The 21,353-nt window shown below is 35.9% G+C and overlaps 1 protein-coding gene across 1 annotated transcript; it reads right to left on the bottom strand.

Annotated features, from left to right (window-relative positions):
• Window positions 1–13,158: 13,158 nt before the first annotated feature.
• Window positions 13,159–13,795, bottom strand: LOC111370286. Its single transcript, XM_022991962.1, has 2 exons — window positions 13,362–13,795; window positions 13,159–13,241 (listed from the first exon to the last, which is right to left on the bottom strand). Exons 1-2 carry the CDS (start codon window positions 13,674–13,676, stop codon window positions 13,212–13,214), a joined length of 345 nt encoding a protein of 114 aa, XP_022847730.1. The 5' UTR covers window positions 13,677–13,795; the 3' UTR covers window positions 13,159–13,211.
• Between the last annotated feature and the right edge of the window lie 7,558 nt (window positions 13,796–21,353).

Raw genomic sequence — 21,353 nt, 5'->3', positions numbered from 1 at the left:
CATAAAACAACTTATTTTTCTATCATATTTTCAAAAATAAATAAATAAAAAGTGCGAACTTTCTTTTTTCTTTTGGAAACAAAATATTTGATATAAATAATCCCAAGGACGAGACATATTAACTAATGGAAGGTCAAAGATAGGAATTCGACAAAAAAAGTTAAAGAAATAATTGCTATAACGAACAAAGATTAAAGAGCTTAATAATAATTAAAATGGAATGTATCGAATAAAAATTTTGGTAATAACCCTTAACTAAATTCCCTAATTATAGAATTTAAAAAACAATAAACTGTTCCAATCTCTCTCTTCTCTTTTATTTTTTTTTTTATTTTTTTTTTTGGCGATCCCAAACTATATCGAATACAGACCAAGAAGTTTAAGGGATCAGTTGAGTTAATAAAATTCTTATTTGTGTCGGAGAATCATGTTTCTTCTGCTCATAATTCAAGATACTCTCTCTCTCTCTCTCTCTCTCTCTAGTGCGAGTTGATCCTCTAACTATATCTTTAACGATCCGAATTCTATTCAACAGACCAATAATTTGATTTCAACAACTTTTCGGAGATAGTATCAAGAAATTTTAAGGTTTCAAAATTAGGGCTTGGGAAATTTTGATTTTGGTTACATTGCGTTACTTGAATTGAGATTGGGAAAATTGTTGAGGTTGTTAGGTAAAGTTAGGGATCGGGATAACTATTGTTATAGGTTGGGACTTGCTTATGATTTTGGGTTTTTATTAATTGTAGGCAGGTTGTTGTTTTGTTTAGTATTTTGGTCCTCAAAACAATTCAGATGCGTCTTTGGGCTCTCGTACAATCGAGATGTTTTGTTTTAGTCTTCTTAGTACTATTGGAATGAGTCATTTAGTTCCTCCAACTATTAGGAAGGGTCATTTTAGTCCATATATTACAATAAGTCGTTTTTCCTCCAACTATGAAGATGGGTCGTTTCAATCCTCAAACTACCGAGAAGAAAGGTTTAGCCTCTGACTATGGTGAAGAATAGTTTTAGCCTTAAAACTACTAAATGTCTCATTCGGATCCTCAAACTATTGAGAAAGATCGTTTTTGCTCTCAACCATTAAGATTCATAGTTTTAGTCCTCTAATTCTTTATATTCGTAATATTTGTCCTCCAATTACTGTCATGTATTGTTTTGGTCCCCCAACTATTTGTTCTCCTTTTTCGAGTCCTCCATCTACTTATTTTCGTGTTAGTGTCCTCCAATTGTTGAGTCAAGTCGTTCTAGTTTTCCAAAAACTTAGTTTCGTGATATTGGTCCTCCAACTAATAATAATCTAGATGTTGATATTCCAATTAATAGTATCCATAAAATTGGTCACCTAACTGCTGTGATAGGTTGATAGAGTCCTCCAACTACTTCTTTTTGTTGTTTTGGTACTCATAACACTAAGTTTCATTGTTTTGGTCGTCCAACTATACAGTTCCATAAATTGGTCCTCTAACCAATTAGTTTAATTAAATTGGTCCTCTTACTACTTAGTTAGGTACATTGATTTTGCCCCTCCAATTAATCGATATCTTCTTTTTGGTCTTACAGATAATAATTATCGTAATTTGGTCCTCCAACTACTGCGATAGGTTGCTTAAGTCCAAAACTATTTTAGAGGAGGTAGAAAATACCTCATCTAGATACTTGAAACATGGCCTCAATATAGCGGCTCATTGTCATATTAAATAGCATTAATTCGTTGCCATCATAGACGTGGTTTCCATAGTCTGTATATAGACTAAAAAATTGTGATCTAATTGAGCATTATCGATGCACAACTATCACGTTAATCATTTTGTGCAACTTAGAGCATGTTTGGTAGGGATTTTAATTCAATTAACATCAATTTTTTGATACTATTTCACTATTCCAACCGTCATTTTTGAATTCTTTTCTCATAGGTAAGATTCACTTTATCTCTAACAGTCAAAAAAATAATTAACAAAATCCCTACCAAACAAGTACTTTTTGAGGCAAGGCTTCTATCAGAAGCCTGTCATCTAGAATTTTTACTACTGAGATGATACATCGCCTCGAAGATGTGATGTGTTGAATACATTTGATGTGACTGGTATCGAATTTCACACCAGGTTGCTTATTTGCAGTTGCCTACAACTTGTCAAAACTCAGTTATGAAATTTAGAATTGGAAATGGGCAATATCACTGGTGAAGTTTTGTTTTATGAATTTACCTCTATATAAAGTAATTATGAAAAATGTGTGTTTACCATTAATATAAAACCAGTCGAAACTTTTGCCATGGTGAAAATGATCGAATAAAAGTGACAAGGTACAATAAAGTTGCTAATGAACATTCGACTATAGGTATGTTGTCAGGAGCGAATCCAATATTGAAATTTAGTTAGGGCGGAACTTGACCATTGATGGTTGACCATTGACTATAGACAATCAACAATCGTAATAGTCAAGTCATTTATCAAATTTTGATTAAATAAATACAATGTTATTCAATGTGTATGTAAATGCACTAAAAAGTAAAAATTATGCACATATCAAAATGTAATTCAATACAATCCAAAATACTAAATGTTGAATATTTATGAAATTTACTGAGTACACACAAGTTGAAATGAGCCAACATCTTCTCAATTAATTTTTTTCGCTTATCATAATTTCTTAAACATAAATTCTCAAATCAATAATCATAACTTATAAATTATTAATCTAAATCACAATTCTCCAACTCATAAAACATAAATCTTATATAATAATAATAACATTGCCTTTATGTTGATCTAATTACTAATTAATAAGACTAATAACACGGTTACGCAAATTACAGACAACATTCAACAATCAACAAGTTAAGTAAAAGTAGCCAACAAAATAGAACAAAAACAAAACCAAGAAAAATAAAAGAGAAGGAGAGTAAGAGAAATGAACTCACAATCACCACTCACCAGTGACTTTTCATCATAGACCTCGCGCTCACGGCCTCGCCCATCAAGGCATCACCCGTGGCGCTGCTGTGTTTGCTTCGAATGAAAATTGTGGAATTAGGAAGGGTAAAGGGTTTTTGGTTTCGGCTTCGGCCTTCAAGTTCACCTCTATTTCGAATGGAATTGGAAATTGTAGAATGGATTTGGACCATTTGTTGATTTGGGGGAAATACATATGAAATACCATCACCAAAGACCATGATTCACATTGATTTGGGCCTAATATTTTTAAACAAAAAAGAGGCCATGTCCAGTGCCCAGTGGCGGAACTCATCAGTGTAAAAAAAAAAAAAAAGGAGAATTCGATCATCTCTTTCTTTCCCTCTTCCATCTTCGGCTGGCTCTACAATTGCAAGTGAAAACTGCATGTCTATCATCTTCTGCCACTCGGTGATATTTAACATTCCGACGGAAAAAGTATTCGCAACCGCACCCCCTCATCGGGTGTTAGCTCCGCCACTGTCTGTTGTAATTGGAAAAAACCAACTAAACATCTTCCTGGACAGCAGAGGGGTTGTGTAGTCCAAGGGGTTGTTCAAATAGCACAACCTGTTGTAGTTTGACCCATATTCTAGTGGATACTAAAATTTTGGTTGAAGTTGTACTAAAGAAATAAAGAATTATGATTTGAAAAAAAAAAAGTCATCGTATTTTCATTAGCTTTTCACTAATTGGCTATTCGAGCGGCACCTACATATTTTCTCCCCAAACTTATCACTTGCCCGGCGCTCGAGCAACGAAGCTGTTGTCTGCCTGCTACTAGCTTGTCGCTCGAGAGACAAGGTTATCCGACCTAAACTTGTTTCGCATTTGGACACTTTTTTTTTTGCTCCTATATTATCTATAACTTGATTTCTAGGGCTTTTGTGTGTATGGGGCCTTGTATTGTTGTGGGACATTCAATAATATCTTGTGAGCTAGAGAGTTTAAATATTAATTGAAAGTACTAAGATCTTAATGTTGTAAATACAATTGTTATTGATTATGTTGAAAATCTTCTCTCTTATTTGTGATTTTTTTTTTCACATCTCGAATTTTCAAATAAATCTTGGTACTCTTACTTTGTTATTGTTTATTTCATTAATTAATATCATTATACTGCAATCAATTCATAATAGGGTCAGTCTCAACTCTCATTGAATGTGGCTGGCACAGTTAAAAGCTACAATCCCGCAACTCATACAATGTCCTTGACAAGGTCCCTTACAATCTGACATGGATAATGGAGCCAAATAAAAAAAAAAAAAAAAAGGAATCCACAATAAAAGAAAAGAGAAGACTCCCTTTCATCAGTTAAAGCCCCCCATCTCTCTCTCTCCCCTCAGTTTCTTCTAGGGTTGGGCAAATCTTCCGAATTGAACCGAACCTGAACCGAATCGAACCCGACGATTTTTGTCAAATTAAATACCCGAACGGATATTTGAATTGAGAACCGACGGGTAAGGTTCGTTTCGGTTCTAGACCAAGAACCGAATAAGAATTGAATCTTTCTAAAAAAAAATTTTATATTGAGTAAATCAAATTATTTTAATTTTAATTTTTTCTAAATAAATTAACGATTTCTAAATCCAAATTTTTGGCCCAATAATTTGTTTCATTTCTAATTTTTTAATTTTTGGCCCAATTACCCTTTTATTGTTTCATTTCTTAGCCAAACAAGATCAAATTTACTAAATAACCCTAAACACCTACACTAAAGTGCATAACATTGTCTCGACTCTCGCAGCCTTGCTAATATTCCAAAACTTATACGATCGTCGACCGACACTGTGACCTCCGATCGAAGTTGTGACCTCCGCCGACTGAAACTTTGATCGTAAGGATCATTTAAACAAGGTAGTTTACTAGTCTATGACATTCCAAAACCATTGAATATATCATTAGTTTTATTTATATAATATTGTTATAAATGTTAAAAAATTTAATTATAGTACAGAATCGAATGGAACGGAATCGAACCGAACTGAACTGAACCCGAACGGTTCCATAATTATATTTGGACCCGACGGTTCTATTTACTAGATACCCGAAAAATTTGGTTTGATTCGATTCTCTTTAGAACCGAACCGAACCGAACCGAACCGAACCGCGCCCACCCCAACTTTTCCCATCTCAAATCCTCCAAGAAGACAATACCGTTTCCCTGAAAATTCAATCTTGCTGGCTGCTAAGTTTTCTTCCGGCACACTCTTCGATTTCAGCCAGTTGTCCACATTTCATTGTTCAACGAAGCCAAGGCCATCTGAACAGGTCAAACATCACGAAACAACGAAGACCCACCTCAAGCGTCCAACAAATCGTACTTCGTACACGGTATTACGACTCAGAAGACAAGTGCGTGGTTTAATTAGTGATTTATCTGCAATATTATGCGAATCAAAGTGCTAATGCGAATTGTTCGTTCTCCAATAATTCTATTATGTGATTTCATCCTATTTTTTAGAATTTATGTTTTTGGGTGTCATCCCACTTTGCATCAGGCCATGAAAATATATTTTCCAAGTTTGTATATGTTGTATTGCTCTGAACTCATTGCATTAAAAGTGAATCTGTTGTGAAATATTAAAAAAAATAAATTGAACTTTCTGTAGATTGATTAATTCTCCTAGGACATCTGTTTCTTACATTTTGAGTTGCTGTGAATTTGACGAGAATTGTTTCTTGCATTTGGAGTTGCGTTCCCTGCCTTTTGAGTTGCTGTTGAATTTTATTCATTGAGAAATGTTTCTTGCTGTTCGAGTTGCTGTTGAATGGAATTTGAGGAGTATTATTTCATTTCTTATGGTATGCTCATTCATAATTCTCTATGTTTGCGTTCTTAGAATGATGGGTAAGAATTCTGGAGTATGTCACGGGTGCAGGAGCAAGGGACACTTCTTCATCGATTGCCCAATAAAGCGTCAATGTCCCCGGTGTACCAATGGGTTTCAGAAGTTTTTTGTGGTCGAAAAAGAGACTGCTAACAAAGGCAAATGTTTCAATGTTGCAGTATAAAGTACGGGTTTTGGGAGTGGTGCGAAAAATGTGAAGCAACTAGTGAGTTAAGTACCGTTAGCATGAAGTGGCGAATGAAACATCTGACAATATGGCCCACATGTTCCAATCTCAAGTTTGACAGAACGACGAAGAAGAAATACGTATTTCTGTGAATGTGACAATCCATAAGGGAAAAGGCATTGTGAATGCAAACACAAAAGGGAAAGGGTCGGCTTGACAAAGGTTAATGTTTCATTAGCTTTAAGGCATTTTGTGTGCGTGTTAAGTGAATGAACAACTTAGCTTTGTATAATAATTGTAGCTCCTTGCAATAGCTACATGCTATCTAACTTTTGCGACTTCAATGAACGGCCGATGTTAAGTAATTGACGTCTACTTCGATGAAATTAATTGGGTTCACAAGTACTTCAAATGTTTAATCTCATATTCAAAGTTCTAATAATTAATTTCAGATTTGCATAATTTCTCCCAGTCAAATGCACAAAACTGGTAATCGAACATTTAACTTTTTTTCAGTGAATGCTTACAAAAACGGATGACATATTACAATTAGATCTGACAAAATTAGTTGCTAGGTAGCTAGGCAAAACTATGTTTCACTTCAACATTCACTTTAGCTTTGCCAAAAGAAAACTTATACAAAAGGTACTCGTGTTAGCTCTCTTGTAGACGAGTAGAACAACATTGATACAGCTTTTAATGTAAGGATAATATAGATATGAAGACAACACCCTGAATTCTTACAAATCCTCACAAGAAGCAACAAAGGCCTCAAGACCCATGTCTTCAATGTAACCCAGCACCTACACAATAATTTTCTTGCACCAGAAAAATCCTTTTTCTCTAACTTGTCCTTAGCAATTGTTTTTGCTCTTAAGACTTCATCTTTGTTGCACTCTATAGTTTCACAATGATGTGACTGCAAAATATTTATCTGATAACTTATTTCACTCTTGGACTGCCATGATAACAGCTGAAAAGCTTATATACGCATAAATACATCGGACCAAGCAAACCTGCCATATAAGGTGAATATAGATTCAGTGGTTCGTTAATTTTTTCAAATCCCAAAAAAAAATATATATATATATATATATATATGTTTGGCTGACAATCCAATTTTTTTTCAATACCTAAATAAGTCATTTCAATATTTCCAAATATATCATTTGTCAACAATCAAATGCACATCCATACACCATTATGTACAATAATTTTATTCCTTGTACCAATCAACAGCATGCATAAACATGTAAAGTTGTACTGCAAGAGGCTTAGATCATACATAAATATTTTTTTACCTAGCAAGAACCCATATGCAAGTTACTTTAACGTGCATAATCAAAAATAGAAGGAACAAAGAAACAATAGAGAGGAATCTAAGAATCATCATAAGCTTAATTCAAAAGCTCTAAACATACCCCATACAACTTTTCCATTAATACGGTGCATGCAAAAATAAAAAAAACTACCTTCACATTCAAGTGGCCAATAAATGGATCATTGGAGTCTTGATGCCGTGCTCCCTTCATACGATGCACGTGGATAATAGTTGTAAACCACTTTACCTAACATCCAAAAACAGATATTAATACGTGCAACTAAAAAACCTATGTTGAAAGTAGTGTATTTAGATAAGGATTTACCATCAGAATTTAACATAACATTCGTTGTGGCCAGCTGGGTCATATTGGATGGTGGTATGTATTGTGTGAATGCATAACTTTCCTCACCACCCTACATAAACTAAAAAACATACATAAAACATCCAATGCACAAAATGATGAATGTATGTACGTGCCAAAACTTGTTGTGAATACGATGACGGTGTTGCGTGGCATGTTGTTCTTGAGATGCCTGAGAATTTGGTGTAACCTCTGCCAAACCACTATGGCAAAACAGATATTAATACGTGCAACTAAAAAACCTATGTTGAAAGTAGTGTATTTAGATAAGGATTTACCATCAGAATTTAACATCACATTCGTTGTGGCCAGCTGGGTCATATTGGATGGTGGTATGTATTGTGTGAATGCATAACTTTCCTCACCACCCTACATAAACTAAAAAACATACATAAAACATCCAATGCACAAAATGATGAAATGTATGTACGTGCCAAAACTTGTTGTGAATACGATGACGGTGTTGCGTGGCATGTTGTTCTTGAGATGCCTGAGAATTTGGTGTAACCTCTGCCAAACCACTATGGTTCGCTGCTAGTTTTTTTCTTTTGCATGCAACTGACGGCAATTGTATGACACTCGAAATAAATGATAATTTTTATTTAGTTTTTTTAAGTACGCTGACAAAAGGGGGTTAATATATCTACCTTTGTTTTCTTCGAGGGCATCTCCAATGGGCTTTTCCTTCAAAGTTTCTTAGGCACGCCCTTTTTCTTTGGCTGTTTAGGATCGCCTATGCTCCCGTCGACAGTATTTTGAGATCCAACACCTTGAGACGGTAACTAAATGGTGTGATTCGAGAAGATGTTACTTCCACTGCTTGGTGATGGCATCATAAGCTCTTTCTTTAAGGTTTTAATCCAATCCATTACCACTTTCGACCGGACATCATCGTCTGCTGGAAGGTCTGCCACCGAGGCAAATGCCTGACACATATTGGCGTTCCTCAATTGCCCAGGAGTACTCACCAGCCCATCGTAATGAACTGGAACCCTCGTATGTGCTCTACTTACGTCTCTCCTCTATCTCCTCGGTATGTAGCGATTCGGTAGTACAGTAACATCATTCTGAATAACACTACGATCGCATGCCTGCAAATTATTCCACGAAACTCGAACAAGTGGCAACTGCAACTAATGTCACATGTGTCTCTCTGAAATAAGATAAAAAATGTTTTTTTTCGTTCGATAATCGCCACACACAACATCCTCCCGTACTTCATACGTTGTCCCCACCTATCCCTGTGAAGCAAATATAAGGTCGCAGTAAACTTTTCCTGTAAACTCAGCTTGAACCTCTCGAAATTTGGAAATGGTGTAGACCTCTTGAAATTGCTTTTCCATTTCGTATGTCGTAGCACACGGTACCATCTGAGAGAAATACTTGAAATCAGACTAAAATTCCTTCTCAACCTTATTTCGCAATGTTTGTTCATACTGTTCGACAAACTATTTCAACGAGGTCTTTGCATGCACATAACCGTCAAAAAAGGCGTTCATACTCTCACTTCACTGTGTTGTCGACATCCTAGCCCAAAACATTATTTTGAAGTAGCAAGGGACCCAATGTCCTCTATTCTCATATACTCTCGCTAGCCAGTCGTTATCCTACAACTCGAACGCAACGATCATTCCTCTCCAGCCTTCTTCGAATTGTTCAATAAATTGAGAGTCATATACCAATTCGTGAATAGTCGAAAATATCTAACCCTTGTCCACGTGATATTCAAACTTCTCAGGTAATTTCTTCAAAATATGCCATAAACACCATCTCTGCTTTGTATGTGGAAAAACAATCTCAATTGCATTTTGCATGGCCCTGTCCTGATCAGTAATTATTTCGTGCGAAGGTTAACTGTGCATGCACTAAAGCCATGTCCTAAACAGCAACACAAAAGTGTTCATATCCTCATTCGATATCAAAACACAAACCAAACAATGTTGATTGGCCATGATGGTTTACGCCAACAAATGGGGCAAAGGGCATATCGTACTTATTGGTCAGGTAAGTGGTATCAAATGTGACAACATCCTCGAACTCCTTATATATTTGCCTACATCGATAGTTCGCCCAAAACACATTCTTTAATCTTGATTCGTCGTCCAAATCAATACTAAAGTAAAAGCCTGAGCATCTCGCTTGCATTTCTGAAAAGTAAGACTGTATGGCTGCAGCATCTCCTTCTCCAAGTCGTAGTCGCCGCATTTGTTCGATGTAGTTTCAACAATCTTTCTCCACACATGTCAGGTTTTCATACCCACATGCTTCAACAACTGTAGAGTTAAAACTTTTGTGCAACGAAATTCCTGCTATATCGTTAACTTCAAGCCTCCACTTCACCTGTGCACTCAACTCCCTGTTGCAGCGATACAATCTGGATTTTGAAGGACTTGTCTCATAATTGTGCTCAAGGTGGACTGTATTTATTGTCCAGATACCAAGTAAGTCGGAAGATGCAAAGATTCTCGCTTTACAATCCGTTTGAATTGTTGACTGTAACTTTAAAGAACCACTGGGATTATCACTTCGACGACTCTCACAACTACATGTCAATGTGACATAATTCAAAACCCCATTGTCATCCTTTTTCAAATTCCTTTTTCGAACTGGAAAACCAACGGCATAAGCATATCTTTTATAAAAGTCGAAGACTTATTTTTTATCTTCGAATTTCATACCCACTGTAGGCGCAATCGGATCATCTCCTCCAACCATTTCATTGTCCATTATGATTATATTGTCGTCCACATTCTCATTATCGGGTTCCACCAACAACTCATCTAATTCTGCCATAACTTCTGCTTCTACGAAAGAATGTTAAACATGTCACTTTCTATTGTGTAAGGATGTATACAAATGAAGAGTACTAAAGTAAGGACATTTTAACCGTTTCACGAAAAATAATGTAATTATGTGAAGCCCAACTAGTTCACGCATGGCTTATAAATTCAGTCCTAAATTGTCCCTCTAACATTTTATTAATTGACAATTTCAGTGACATTGGCACCTACATCCCAGCCCAAGATGAAAAGTACCATGAACTGCAATCTACTTCAGAATAGCATAAATTCAAGAAGTATATGAAGCAAATAATTTCAACAAACATATCAAATCAGATAACGTTTACATATTCATCCTCCTTTACATATCTGAAGCCAAGCAGTTAAATACATATTCGTCCTCCCTTAAATATGGATGCAATTTTCAAAAATTTATCTATAAAAAATTCTGAGTACCTTCCTCAACAAAAATTGTTAGTCCTCCGTTTGGTTTAGAAAATTCAAACTTCACAGTAGCAAAGACGTGAGAAATGCTGCTGAGAAGACTTATGCAATGGACCCGGTCACATTTTGGAAATTTGTCGACCACAGTCGTCGACGTTTATACTGGGCTTCACCGCGATTTCAACAATTGTTAAGTAGGCAACAATGGTTGGAACAGTACCGTCTTTTGTTGTGAAAAATGGGCAAAGCAGGTCTCTGAACAAAAGAATGGGTGGAAAACGGTTTTGAGGTCGGTAGAAGTGGGTTTTTTAGTTCCCGATAAAAAGTTTCCCTCCTTTTTACTTTTTTGTTCCAATCCTTCCTTTTTTTTTTCTTTTTTTTTTATTCTTATATTTGTGACATGTCAGCTTTTTCAAAATATTGTAACACATTGTCAACAAATCATTGCAAATGAGCATTATTGTAAAAGCTGTAATATGAGATTATGAGTATTTGGACTGGAGGAGGAGAATTTTCGCAGTTAAGAAAAGCAGTTTTATCGTACATATTTTACCAGCAATGAAGACAGGTTCTGCGTGTCTGGGTCTTTTTTTTTTTTTTTTTTTTTTTTTTTTTGGTTTGGGTTTTTTTTTTTTTTTTTTTTTTTTTTTTGACGGTTTGTGCTTTAGATTCTGCTGAAATTATGTCAGACCAGTAGAGGATCTAAATATTAATAAAAGTTAAAATTCGGTCTGCTGGCCCTGGGTTGATTTGTACAAAGAATGTGGAGCAAACAAGAGACTAAAAATTAAAAGCTGCTACATTGTACATTTTTTTTTACATTAAATTTGACATTTTCAATGTAACAATATTATGGTCCTCGATTGAATTACACTTATTATATTAAAGTGACGCATCAAGAGATGCCAACCTGATGTATAGAAGGAGATACAACTAGTTTGATTCCTAAAAATTTAACAATATCTTGTAATCTCTTTCATCATCTTTTCGATAAGTAGAATTAATTTGAGCAGTCTAAAAATTGATCATTTTCATCATCTTTTCGATAAGTAGAATTAATTTGAGCTACTCCATCAATTCGATCACTCCATTAGAGACACAAAAGTATTGGTTGGTTCGTTGGTTGGACATGAACATGTGTAAGAAGGGACTTTTGGGATCCTTAAACCAAATTCTTGGCAACGTAGTGGTACTATCTGTCACTTGTCAGAAAATGTGGTTGGTAGAGAAAATTGAACTCGTGTCCAAAAGCTCTCGTGCTTATTTACTCCATCAATTCGATCACTCCATTAGAGACACAAAAGTATTGGTTGGTTCGTTGGTTGGACATGAACATGTGTAAGAAGGGACTTTTGGGATCCTTAAACCAAATTCTTGGCAACGTAGTGGTACTATCTGTCACTTGTCAGAAAATGTGGTTGGTAGAGAAAATTGAACTCGTGTCCAAAAGCTCTCGTGCTTATTTACTCCATCAATTCGATCACTCCATTAGAGACACAAAAGTATTGGTTGGTTCGTTGGTTGGACATGAACATGTGTAAGAAGGAACTTTTGGGATCCTTAAACCAAATTCTTGGCAACGTAGTGGTACTATCTGTCACTTGTCAGAAAATGTGGTGGTCCAAACACTAATCCAATTTTATTCTTTGCTAGCAATACTCAATAGACACGTTATTTTCTAATAATGCATTATAAAATAGTGGATTGATAAAAAATATTTAGCTAAGGATTGATAAAAAATGTTTAGTTAAAAAGTAAAGAAAATTTTTGAATTTGCGTATAATATTATTTTATTGAAAAATCTATGATTCAAAAAAAGGAGAGAATTTTTTTTTTTTTTTTTACAAATAATGGAAATCGAACAAGGGCTTAATTGATTACAGTATAATTCCAGTATGTGGTATGCTCATTTATCTATGGTTCGAGTTCTAATGTTTAAAAATTTATTTTTGATCGCACATTTTTCTAATAAAATAATTTTAGACATAAATTTAAAGCTTTTTTATACTTTTCAATCACACATTTTCTAAAATTCACTATTATAAAAATCCATTTTTCCAAAAAATGGAGCTCAAACAAACACTTACTATTTTTTTTTTTACGAAGTTGTATTCAACTAAAAATTCTTTCAATAAAATAATCTTGTACTTGAATTCATAATTTTTACTATTTTTTAATTTGGCATTCTTTAGAAAATCATTTTTCATAAAATTACTTATCAAAAAATAAAATCTTGATGTACTAAGAATATTAACATAAAATTTTAGAACTTATTTTCATAGAGAATTTACATAAAATGCAACCATAAAATGTTACAAGGATCATAAGCATCAGCATCTCTTTGGAGAACACAAGCATGCCTGCAAAACAGTATGTATGCCTTTATATAATATCTAACGATATTCGTGAAAACCACAAAACAGCTAAAATTATTTTTGATTTTTTTTCCTTGAAATGATAAAGAAAATACATATACGTACATTAAAAGAAGAAGAAAGCCGAGATCTTCTTCTCCGAGGATGTGTTTCCAATGCGCTTCTCAACTTCGCCGCCATGTCGTGTTCTGTAAAAATCATTCCCGGCGAGTTCATAAACACGTTTCTTTGAATTGGAGGAGACCATAATCCACTTCGTGAATAATCGAAGTTGAATTCTGAAACATCTGAAAATTTGAAAAGTAATCTTTCAGAAACTGATTTGGATACCAATTGAATTCTGCGTGAAGAAACCGATTCCGACACGGAAACCTCAGTCAATGAATTTGGTGAAATTGATGAAATTTCAGAGATCGACATTTGGTATAATGGTTTGTATTTTAATGTAAGATAATGAATGAGAAAAATGGGGTTGGGATTGATTTGATATTTATTTGAGAAAAGAGACAACTTTCTAAAATTGGTGTCTTAGAGATGGGTTTGTAATAAGAATCGAGCTGGGGGTACACAACCTCCAGTTCACAGACCTCTTATGGAGGTCTCACACCATGTGGGGTCGGAATTTTCTTTTATCATTTTTTATTATATTGGGCCCACAATAGGGTTGACCTTGTGTGAGAGTTCTTGTTTTATTCTGTAAAATTAATTCTGTACAATAAAAATTATGCTTGTGATAATTGATAAAGACGTGTATGGCTGTCCTCTATGTAATCATAGAATTGGTTGCATGATTAGAGACCAACGTTACAATTGTTGGTTCAATTAATGTTCTTTAATTTATGTTATTTCGAAGCTTAATTGCCGCTCGAGTTTGGAAAAGTAGATTGGACCACTGCAATAGATATATGCATTTGAGTTTTGACATTAGAATGTGACCGAGGAACCAAAATATTCTAAGTGCCCATTTGATATAATTTTTGCTTCTTATAGAAGAGTTTTTGGAGAAATATAACGTAAATTTTATTTAAAAAATAATATTAAAAAGCGCTTTTTATTCCGGAAGTGTTTTTAGAGGAAGTCACATTAAGTCAGCTTCCTGTTAAAACTTTTTTAACTACCAAAAACACTTTAATAAAATTAGTCAAACGGGTCTAAAAATAACTTTTAGATCTTAAAAGTTCTTTTTGACTTTTCAAAAGTCATTGCAGATTTTTAGTGTGATTAAGATAGAAAGTGTAATTGTAAACAATTTGTTAAGAAATATTAAAACTATTTAAATTTCACTTATTAATCTTTAGAATAATGGCCGGCTAGCATCACCTTATAAATAATTTACTTCTGATTTGTTAAATATTAGAGTAATGACCGGCTAGCTTTACCTTGCAAACCCCCAACTTTGAGGGGTAGCAGACTTATTCATAGACTACATTAATATATTTTTAGCTTGATTAAAAAGAGGTACTTTTAAAATTAACCTGGTCAAATCATCTAAATTTCACATTGACTTCTCAACAAAGAGATATTATGAAAATGGTCTATCCAATGTTAAAAGACAAAAATACCCTTAAATACATTATACAATTACAAAAGTTGATTTTTTTAAAAGACATGAATACATTTTCATTTAACAAATAAAAAGCAAACACTTCCTACATTTCTTATCTGTATACTCTAACACAAATAAATAAAATACTCTCATCCTTCATCTGCTTCTACTGCAGAAACTTAAAAAATTATTGAAATCGGAAGTCGAAAAATTTATGGACATCAATCTAGTTGGTTCGGTAAGTTTATATACGCAAATTTAATCTTGTTTTTGTTAAATTATTGTATGTTTAAATCGATAAATTGTATTAGACATTTAATGCTTAGTAGAAAAAAAAATGTAATAGATCTATAATTTTTTAAGTATTTGACCGAAAAAAATTTATCTGCATATTATGCCGGCGCCGGTGAATCGACTGTTTGACCGGCTGTTAAATAGCCGGTCAAACAGCCAGACAAACAGTCGGCTGTTTGGCCGACTGTTTGGCTGGCTGTTTGCCAACTGTTTTCTTCTTTCCCCCATTTTTTGGTTATTTTTATTGCTATTAATATTTTTTTTGTAATTAAAAATTCTGTTTCGACATGCAGATATGGTTGTAGTCTCAGTTTTTTACTTGGATGATTTTGAATTGGACGAAAAAGATCAATGGGTGTGGAAATTGACAAGTGATAAACGTGATGGTATCGCAATTTCCATATCATCAGGTCCATCGTATGCAGAATTCTATAATGATTTACAAAATAAGTTGAATGTTGATCATTTTCAGTACAACATGGAATTGAAATTTAAATTCAGCAAGCATGCATCAGTTCCGATTCCACCTATAATGATTTCTTCTGTTGATGAAGTGCATTATCTGATTGAACTGAATAATAAGTACACGACTCCTCTTTGTGTGACTTTAGTAAGGAAGGATGTCGTCGAAGATGAACAAGTGGACTTGGGAGTTGGGGATCACAATGTTTAATGATTTTTGGGATACGGTGGAGATAGCTCGTGAAGATGATGTGGTTATTCCAGAGATAGTTGCACACAGAATCCCCTCCGCTACTCGTGACAATGAGAATGAAAATGTAAATACTTTTACAAACGAGGACTTGATTGGTTTATCCCGGCAGAGAGATGAGTGGGGTGGCACCTCGGGGGCTAGATCGAGTGGACCGTCCTCTAACTTCTCACGTGTGGTTCTTGATAATGAGGATTTGTATGTCGAGCAACTGTTTAAAACGAAGAAAGATTTGCAAGAAGCCGTGCACCTAATTGCACTGAAATACAACTTCGAGTTTAGAGTGAAAAAATCGAATAGGTCGTTGTTGACGCTATCATGCATAAATGATAGTTGCAGTTGGCGTTTGCGAGCAACGAAGATGGACACGAATGAGTACTTCGTAATTCGCAAATATACACGAGAACATAATTGTGAAGTAGGAGTTTGTCGCAATGATCATAAGCAAGCCCCAGCTTAGTTTATTGGTCGACAGATAATGCACAAGTATCAGGATTCACGGACAATCTACAGACCATCGGACATCATTAACGATGTTCATCCAGAGTACAGAGTAGTCATGAGCTACCAGAAGGCCTGAAAAGTCAAATAATGCGCATTGGAGGATTTAATAGGCTCGGCAGAAGAAAGCTATGCTAAATTGGCCAGGTATTGTCATAACATGGAAAAAACTAATCCTGGCTCGACATTTTTTATTGAGACGGAGGCCGATAACTGCTTCAAATTCTTCTTTATGTCTCTTGGATACAAAGCTGAAATCCAGATACCAAGGCCAATTGATTATTGCTACATGTCAAGATGCCAACATTCAAATTAACCCTCTTGCATTCTGCATAGTTGATAACGAGAATGATCTGTCGATGCGTTGGTTCTTCACAAAACTAAGGAAAGTAATCGGAGAAGTCTAAGATCTTGCATTTGTCACTGATCGGGGACAGTCTATAATAAATGGTATTGCTGAAGTTTTTCCCGATGCACATCATGTGTATTGCATGTACCATATATAAGGCAACTTGAAGACCAAGTATCGAGGCAAAGGGATCATTTCATTGTTTAGGAGAGCGGCCGAAACTTACAGTATTGAAGAGTGTAATAGGTACATAGTTGAAATAGGAAGCAAATCATTCTCGGCATGGGACTATCTAACGAAAATGGGGATTGAACATTGGGCGCACTCATATTTTCTAGGACGTCGATACAATATGATGACGTCAAACAACGCGGAGTCTCTCGATGCATTATTTAAGAGGGATCGAGAGTTACCCATTCTCGCACTGATTGAGAATATCTGTACGAAGTTGCAGCAGTGGTTTCACGATCAACGTGCGGAATCACATAATTGCATAAGCATGCTAGCCCCAGCACAAGAGGTAAAGCTCTTCAAGGCTGCAGAGGCTGCGAGAAAGTTAAATGTCGAACCACTAGACGAGTCGCGCTTCTCTGTGAAATGTGTACGTCATACGGCATATATGGTAGATTTAAGTGATGGAACATTCACTTGTAAGCAATTTCAGTTAGAGAGTTTTCCATGTGAGCATGCACTTGCAGTGGCTATGTATCGAGGATTTGCAGCGAAAACATTGTGCTCTCCTTATTATACTGCTGAAAACTGGAGAGTTGCGTATGTTGAAACTATTTCCGCTTCCAAACGAAGTTGAGTGGGAAGTTCCCGATCATATTCGCCCATTCAATACATTGTCGCCACCTCTCATTGAACCACGTGGTCCTGGACGTCCAAGTACTTCTAGAATACCATTTACTAGAGAGTTTTCCCGATCGCGTAGGTGTAGCAGGTGCGAATCAGTAGGACATACTCGCCAATTTTGTACAAGTTAGGTTCCCCTAAATGACAGTTAGAGCATTGTGTATTTACATTGAAATGAATAGTATTTACATTGAAATGAATAGTATTTATATTGAAATTAATAGTATTTACATTGAAATAAACAGTATTTATATGAATAATCATAAAAAATAATTACAAATATTAAGTACAAAAAATATTTACAAATAATTTATGGATCACAATTAAATTCGTATAAATCACACACTAACTTATTTCGCTAATTCTGTATCCATGATTGGTTGATTCCATCAACCTTATGTGATATACTAAAAAATTCTATGTATTTGATTGCGAAAATCCCACAGTCGCCCCTATAAATGAACAAATATGTGTTAGTTCGGTTCCAATTACGTACGAACTGGTTACTAAATTAAAAAAAATAAAATTACAAAGACTTACGATATAGATTGTCTCGTCGTTGTCGTGTCCTGCACGATGGCTAGTTTGTTATCCACAGTCAAGCCCGTATGTCTAGCCATCATAGGAACGATCACAGTCATCGGCTCTAAGATCTGCTCGAGCTGTTCCTGTGTCAGACATGAATGATCGGGGTCGTACACATATATCGTCGAATTAGGGAACACGATCTCCAGTGCAATGCAGTGCTGATTCGCGATAACTGGAATGTACAAATGCGTACAACCCTCCCATGGCTTTCCCTTTGCACTCAATGACAACCTGATGACCCACTCGAACATATACGCGGGAAGCACGTACTCGTTACCTAGAAGCTGGAGGGACTGATACTCAATGGTAACGGCACAAAAGAACTCGGTGTTCAGTATAATGCGGTCAAGCTTCTGGAATGATTGTAGATATCTCTTAACTTGATCGCGCAACAAGTTCATGGCTATGTCGATGTGCTACATCAAGGAAAACAAAAACATAAGTACTTATTTCATTTACCAAATTAAACATAACGTATACAAAAAGTAACAATAACACTTCACTTACATCGTCGATGAGCCAAGCCCCCTGAGTGGTGATATCATGGAACCACTTGTATGCGTCCAATATCGTCCTTCCGGCTATCATGTGCGTAGCTCTAGAAATAAAATAGAAAAAACGTTAAACGAAGCACATACGAGTAATTCTAGTCTACTAAATCATACAATACTTACTGGGCAACATTTTTCGCCACTCAGTCTCGAATGCTTTCCATTTCGCATGGTCGAGCTTCCGGAATAGATTGGGGTACGTCCCATTGACGAACCTCTTCCTCTTTGCCTCAACCGTGAAGGGAGAGACGATGTACTGTGACGGCACTCTCGACCTCTTGCCGACCACCGTTTCCGGCATGTCAACAGAACGCTTTTTTGCCTTATACACTGCCATCTCCTCCACCCCAGGGCTCGCCACCTCCCTCATCCCCTCATCTGCCACGGTCTCCGACGAGGCCACTCCCTCATCTACCACTCCCACATCTACCACCGTCTCCGTTCCCGACGGGGCCACTCCCTCATCTACCACTGTCTCCCTCCCCGACGGGCCCTCCTCATCTGTCACTACTCTCGTCCCATCGCGCTCCACGTATAAAATAAACGATTCCCATGCATCATTATCATGTATGTATGACTGCCGGAGACCCCCATCCCTATCACACTCTCGATCACCCCCTCTGTCAACCCATCACCTACCGGTTATATCACCCCGAAGTGTTGCAATTTCATTCAACAAACCTTCGACCCTTCCTACCAACTGTTGTCCGAGATCATCAACCCTTTCTATCATCTCTCGATGCAGCCCGTCAACCTGCCCCTCTATAAATCTTCTCAGACGGGCGTACAGATCGTCAAAATAATGCCCCTGACTACGTGCAGGAGATCCACATGAGAGGTCTCTGGACAGGGGAGGCGGAGGAGATACTGTCGATGGCATCTCTGGCGGAAGAGGAGATGCCCTCGGTGGAGGTGGTGATGCTCTTGACGGAGGTGATCGTCGATCAATTGGATCACGCTCTTACACAAACAACAACATTACAAATTATTAACTTAATCTGTAAATGCTAACTCATATAAAAAGATAATCAATAGATTTTATTCAATTCGCTCACTCAATCTCGATCGTGGATCGAATCGGACATATGGTAGTCTTCGGTGTGCGTAACGCATAATTCACACACAAGACTCTAAGCCTCCTCCTCCATCGACGGCGTCAACTCAGTTATGATTTCAAGCTGACTTATTAACATTTAAACTAGTTAACGATTATGCAATCAGATGTTAAATCACGCACAATATAAATTATAAATGCATAATAGTCACTGATGGTCGTCCAGGATAGCCGATAACTGTTTCCCAGTGGAACATCCCTCCAATCGAGATGCTCTCGAATGGTGCATCCGAGGGCAGCATGTTTCTCCTTGTCTCGCAAAGCGGGCACCCAATATGGGAACAACCTCATACGCCCAGATTTGCAACACATACAGTTATTATATATAAATTCAATATGAAAATAATTTTAATATTCATTATGTTAACCATTTACTTGCACCGCCAGGGGCAATCCATAGATGTCGTACTCACGTATGGCTCCTTTCGGCTTCGAGTGCGATCTGGTGAAGACATATACAGTGTCCTCAAAACATCTCCGACCCCACAGATAGTCGTTGAAACGATCGATGTCGTCAACGATCTCCAGATGGAAGAGGTCGATTGCAGTCTTCTTATGGTGACACCGCACCACGCTCTCAAGGATGTAGACTAGACCTAACTTCAGTCTGTCTAACATCTGATCACACCTTGTGATTGCATCCAATAGCTGTGTAAGAAGTACAGTACCATGTCCCTCGAAGTAAGCGTCATGAAGCTTATTTCTTCTCTGAGTCCCGTCGCTAGCTGCTTCATCGCCCGTAATCTTGAATCCCGTGATCAGAGCAAACTCGAACATCGAAAAACTGGCGATTTTACCCCCGATTACGAAGTAGAGGGCATCGCTGTCGACTGGACTCAGCAATCGACATAGAAGTGCATTAATAATCTAACCCGAGTACTGCAGATCTCTCAACGGGTACAAAGGTCACAGGAAGGACTGACGCAGCATATTAGCATGCTGATCATTAAGCAGCTCTAACACAGCTGTGAAACTATCAAAGCTACTATTCCACGTAACTTTGCTTGACATCTGTCTCAAATCTGCGTCAAGATGATAATCCATCCTGTACAAATTCAAAATGTTAGAACATTGTACTAGTCATAATAGTAATAACAGAAAAATTTAGCAAACGAAATTGTAACTACAATACGCAAAACGCAGATTCATAATAATTAAAATCATCAATAATGTGAATTTTTTATCCTATTATCAATAATGTCAATTTTTCCCAATTATCACAATTTTTTTAATCAATTCAAGTTCAAAAAATATTTAAATTCGATGAATGAAGTTAATATTATTTATCAAAAACTAATAATAAAAATAAAAATAAATATTAAATTTCAAATAAAATTTCCAACAATTATTTCAAATTACAATTAAAAATTTCCAACAATTATTTCAAATTATTATTTACCAAAAATGAAAAAATAAAAATAAATATTAAAACAAAAATTAAATGTAAAATTTTTATTTAAATGTAGTCGTAACAACTTTATTTAAATTTGACAAACTAAATAATTTATTATTTATTAAAACCAAATAATAAAAATTATTTAAAATTAAATTATTAAATTATTTGTGAAAAAAAATATTGGGCAAAAA

The sequence above is a fragment of the Olea europaea genome, chromosome 21 (genome assembly GCF_002742605.1).
Source record: "Olea europaea var. sylvestris chromosome 21, O_europaea_v1, whole genome shotgun sequence".
Classification (NCBI taxonomy): domain Eukaryota; kingdom Viridiplantae; phylum Streptophyta; class Magnoliopsida; order Lamiales; family Oleaceae; genus Olea; species Olea europaea.
This window is presented reverse-complemented; position numbering and strand designations above follow the sequence as displayed.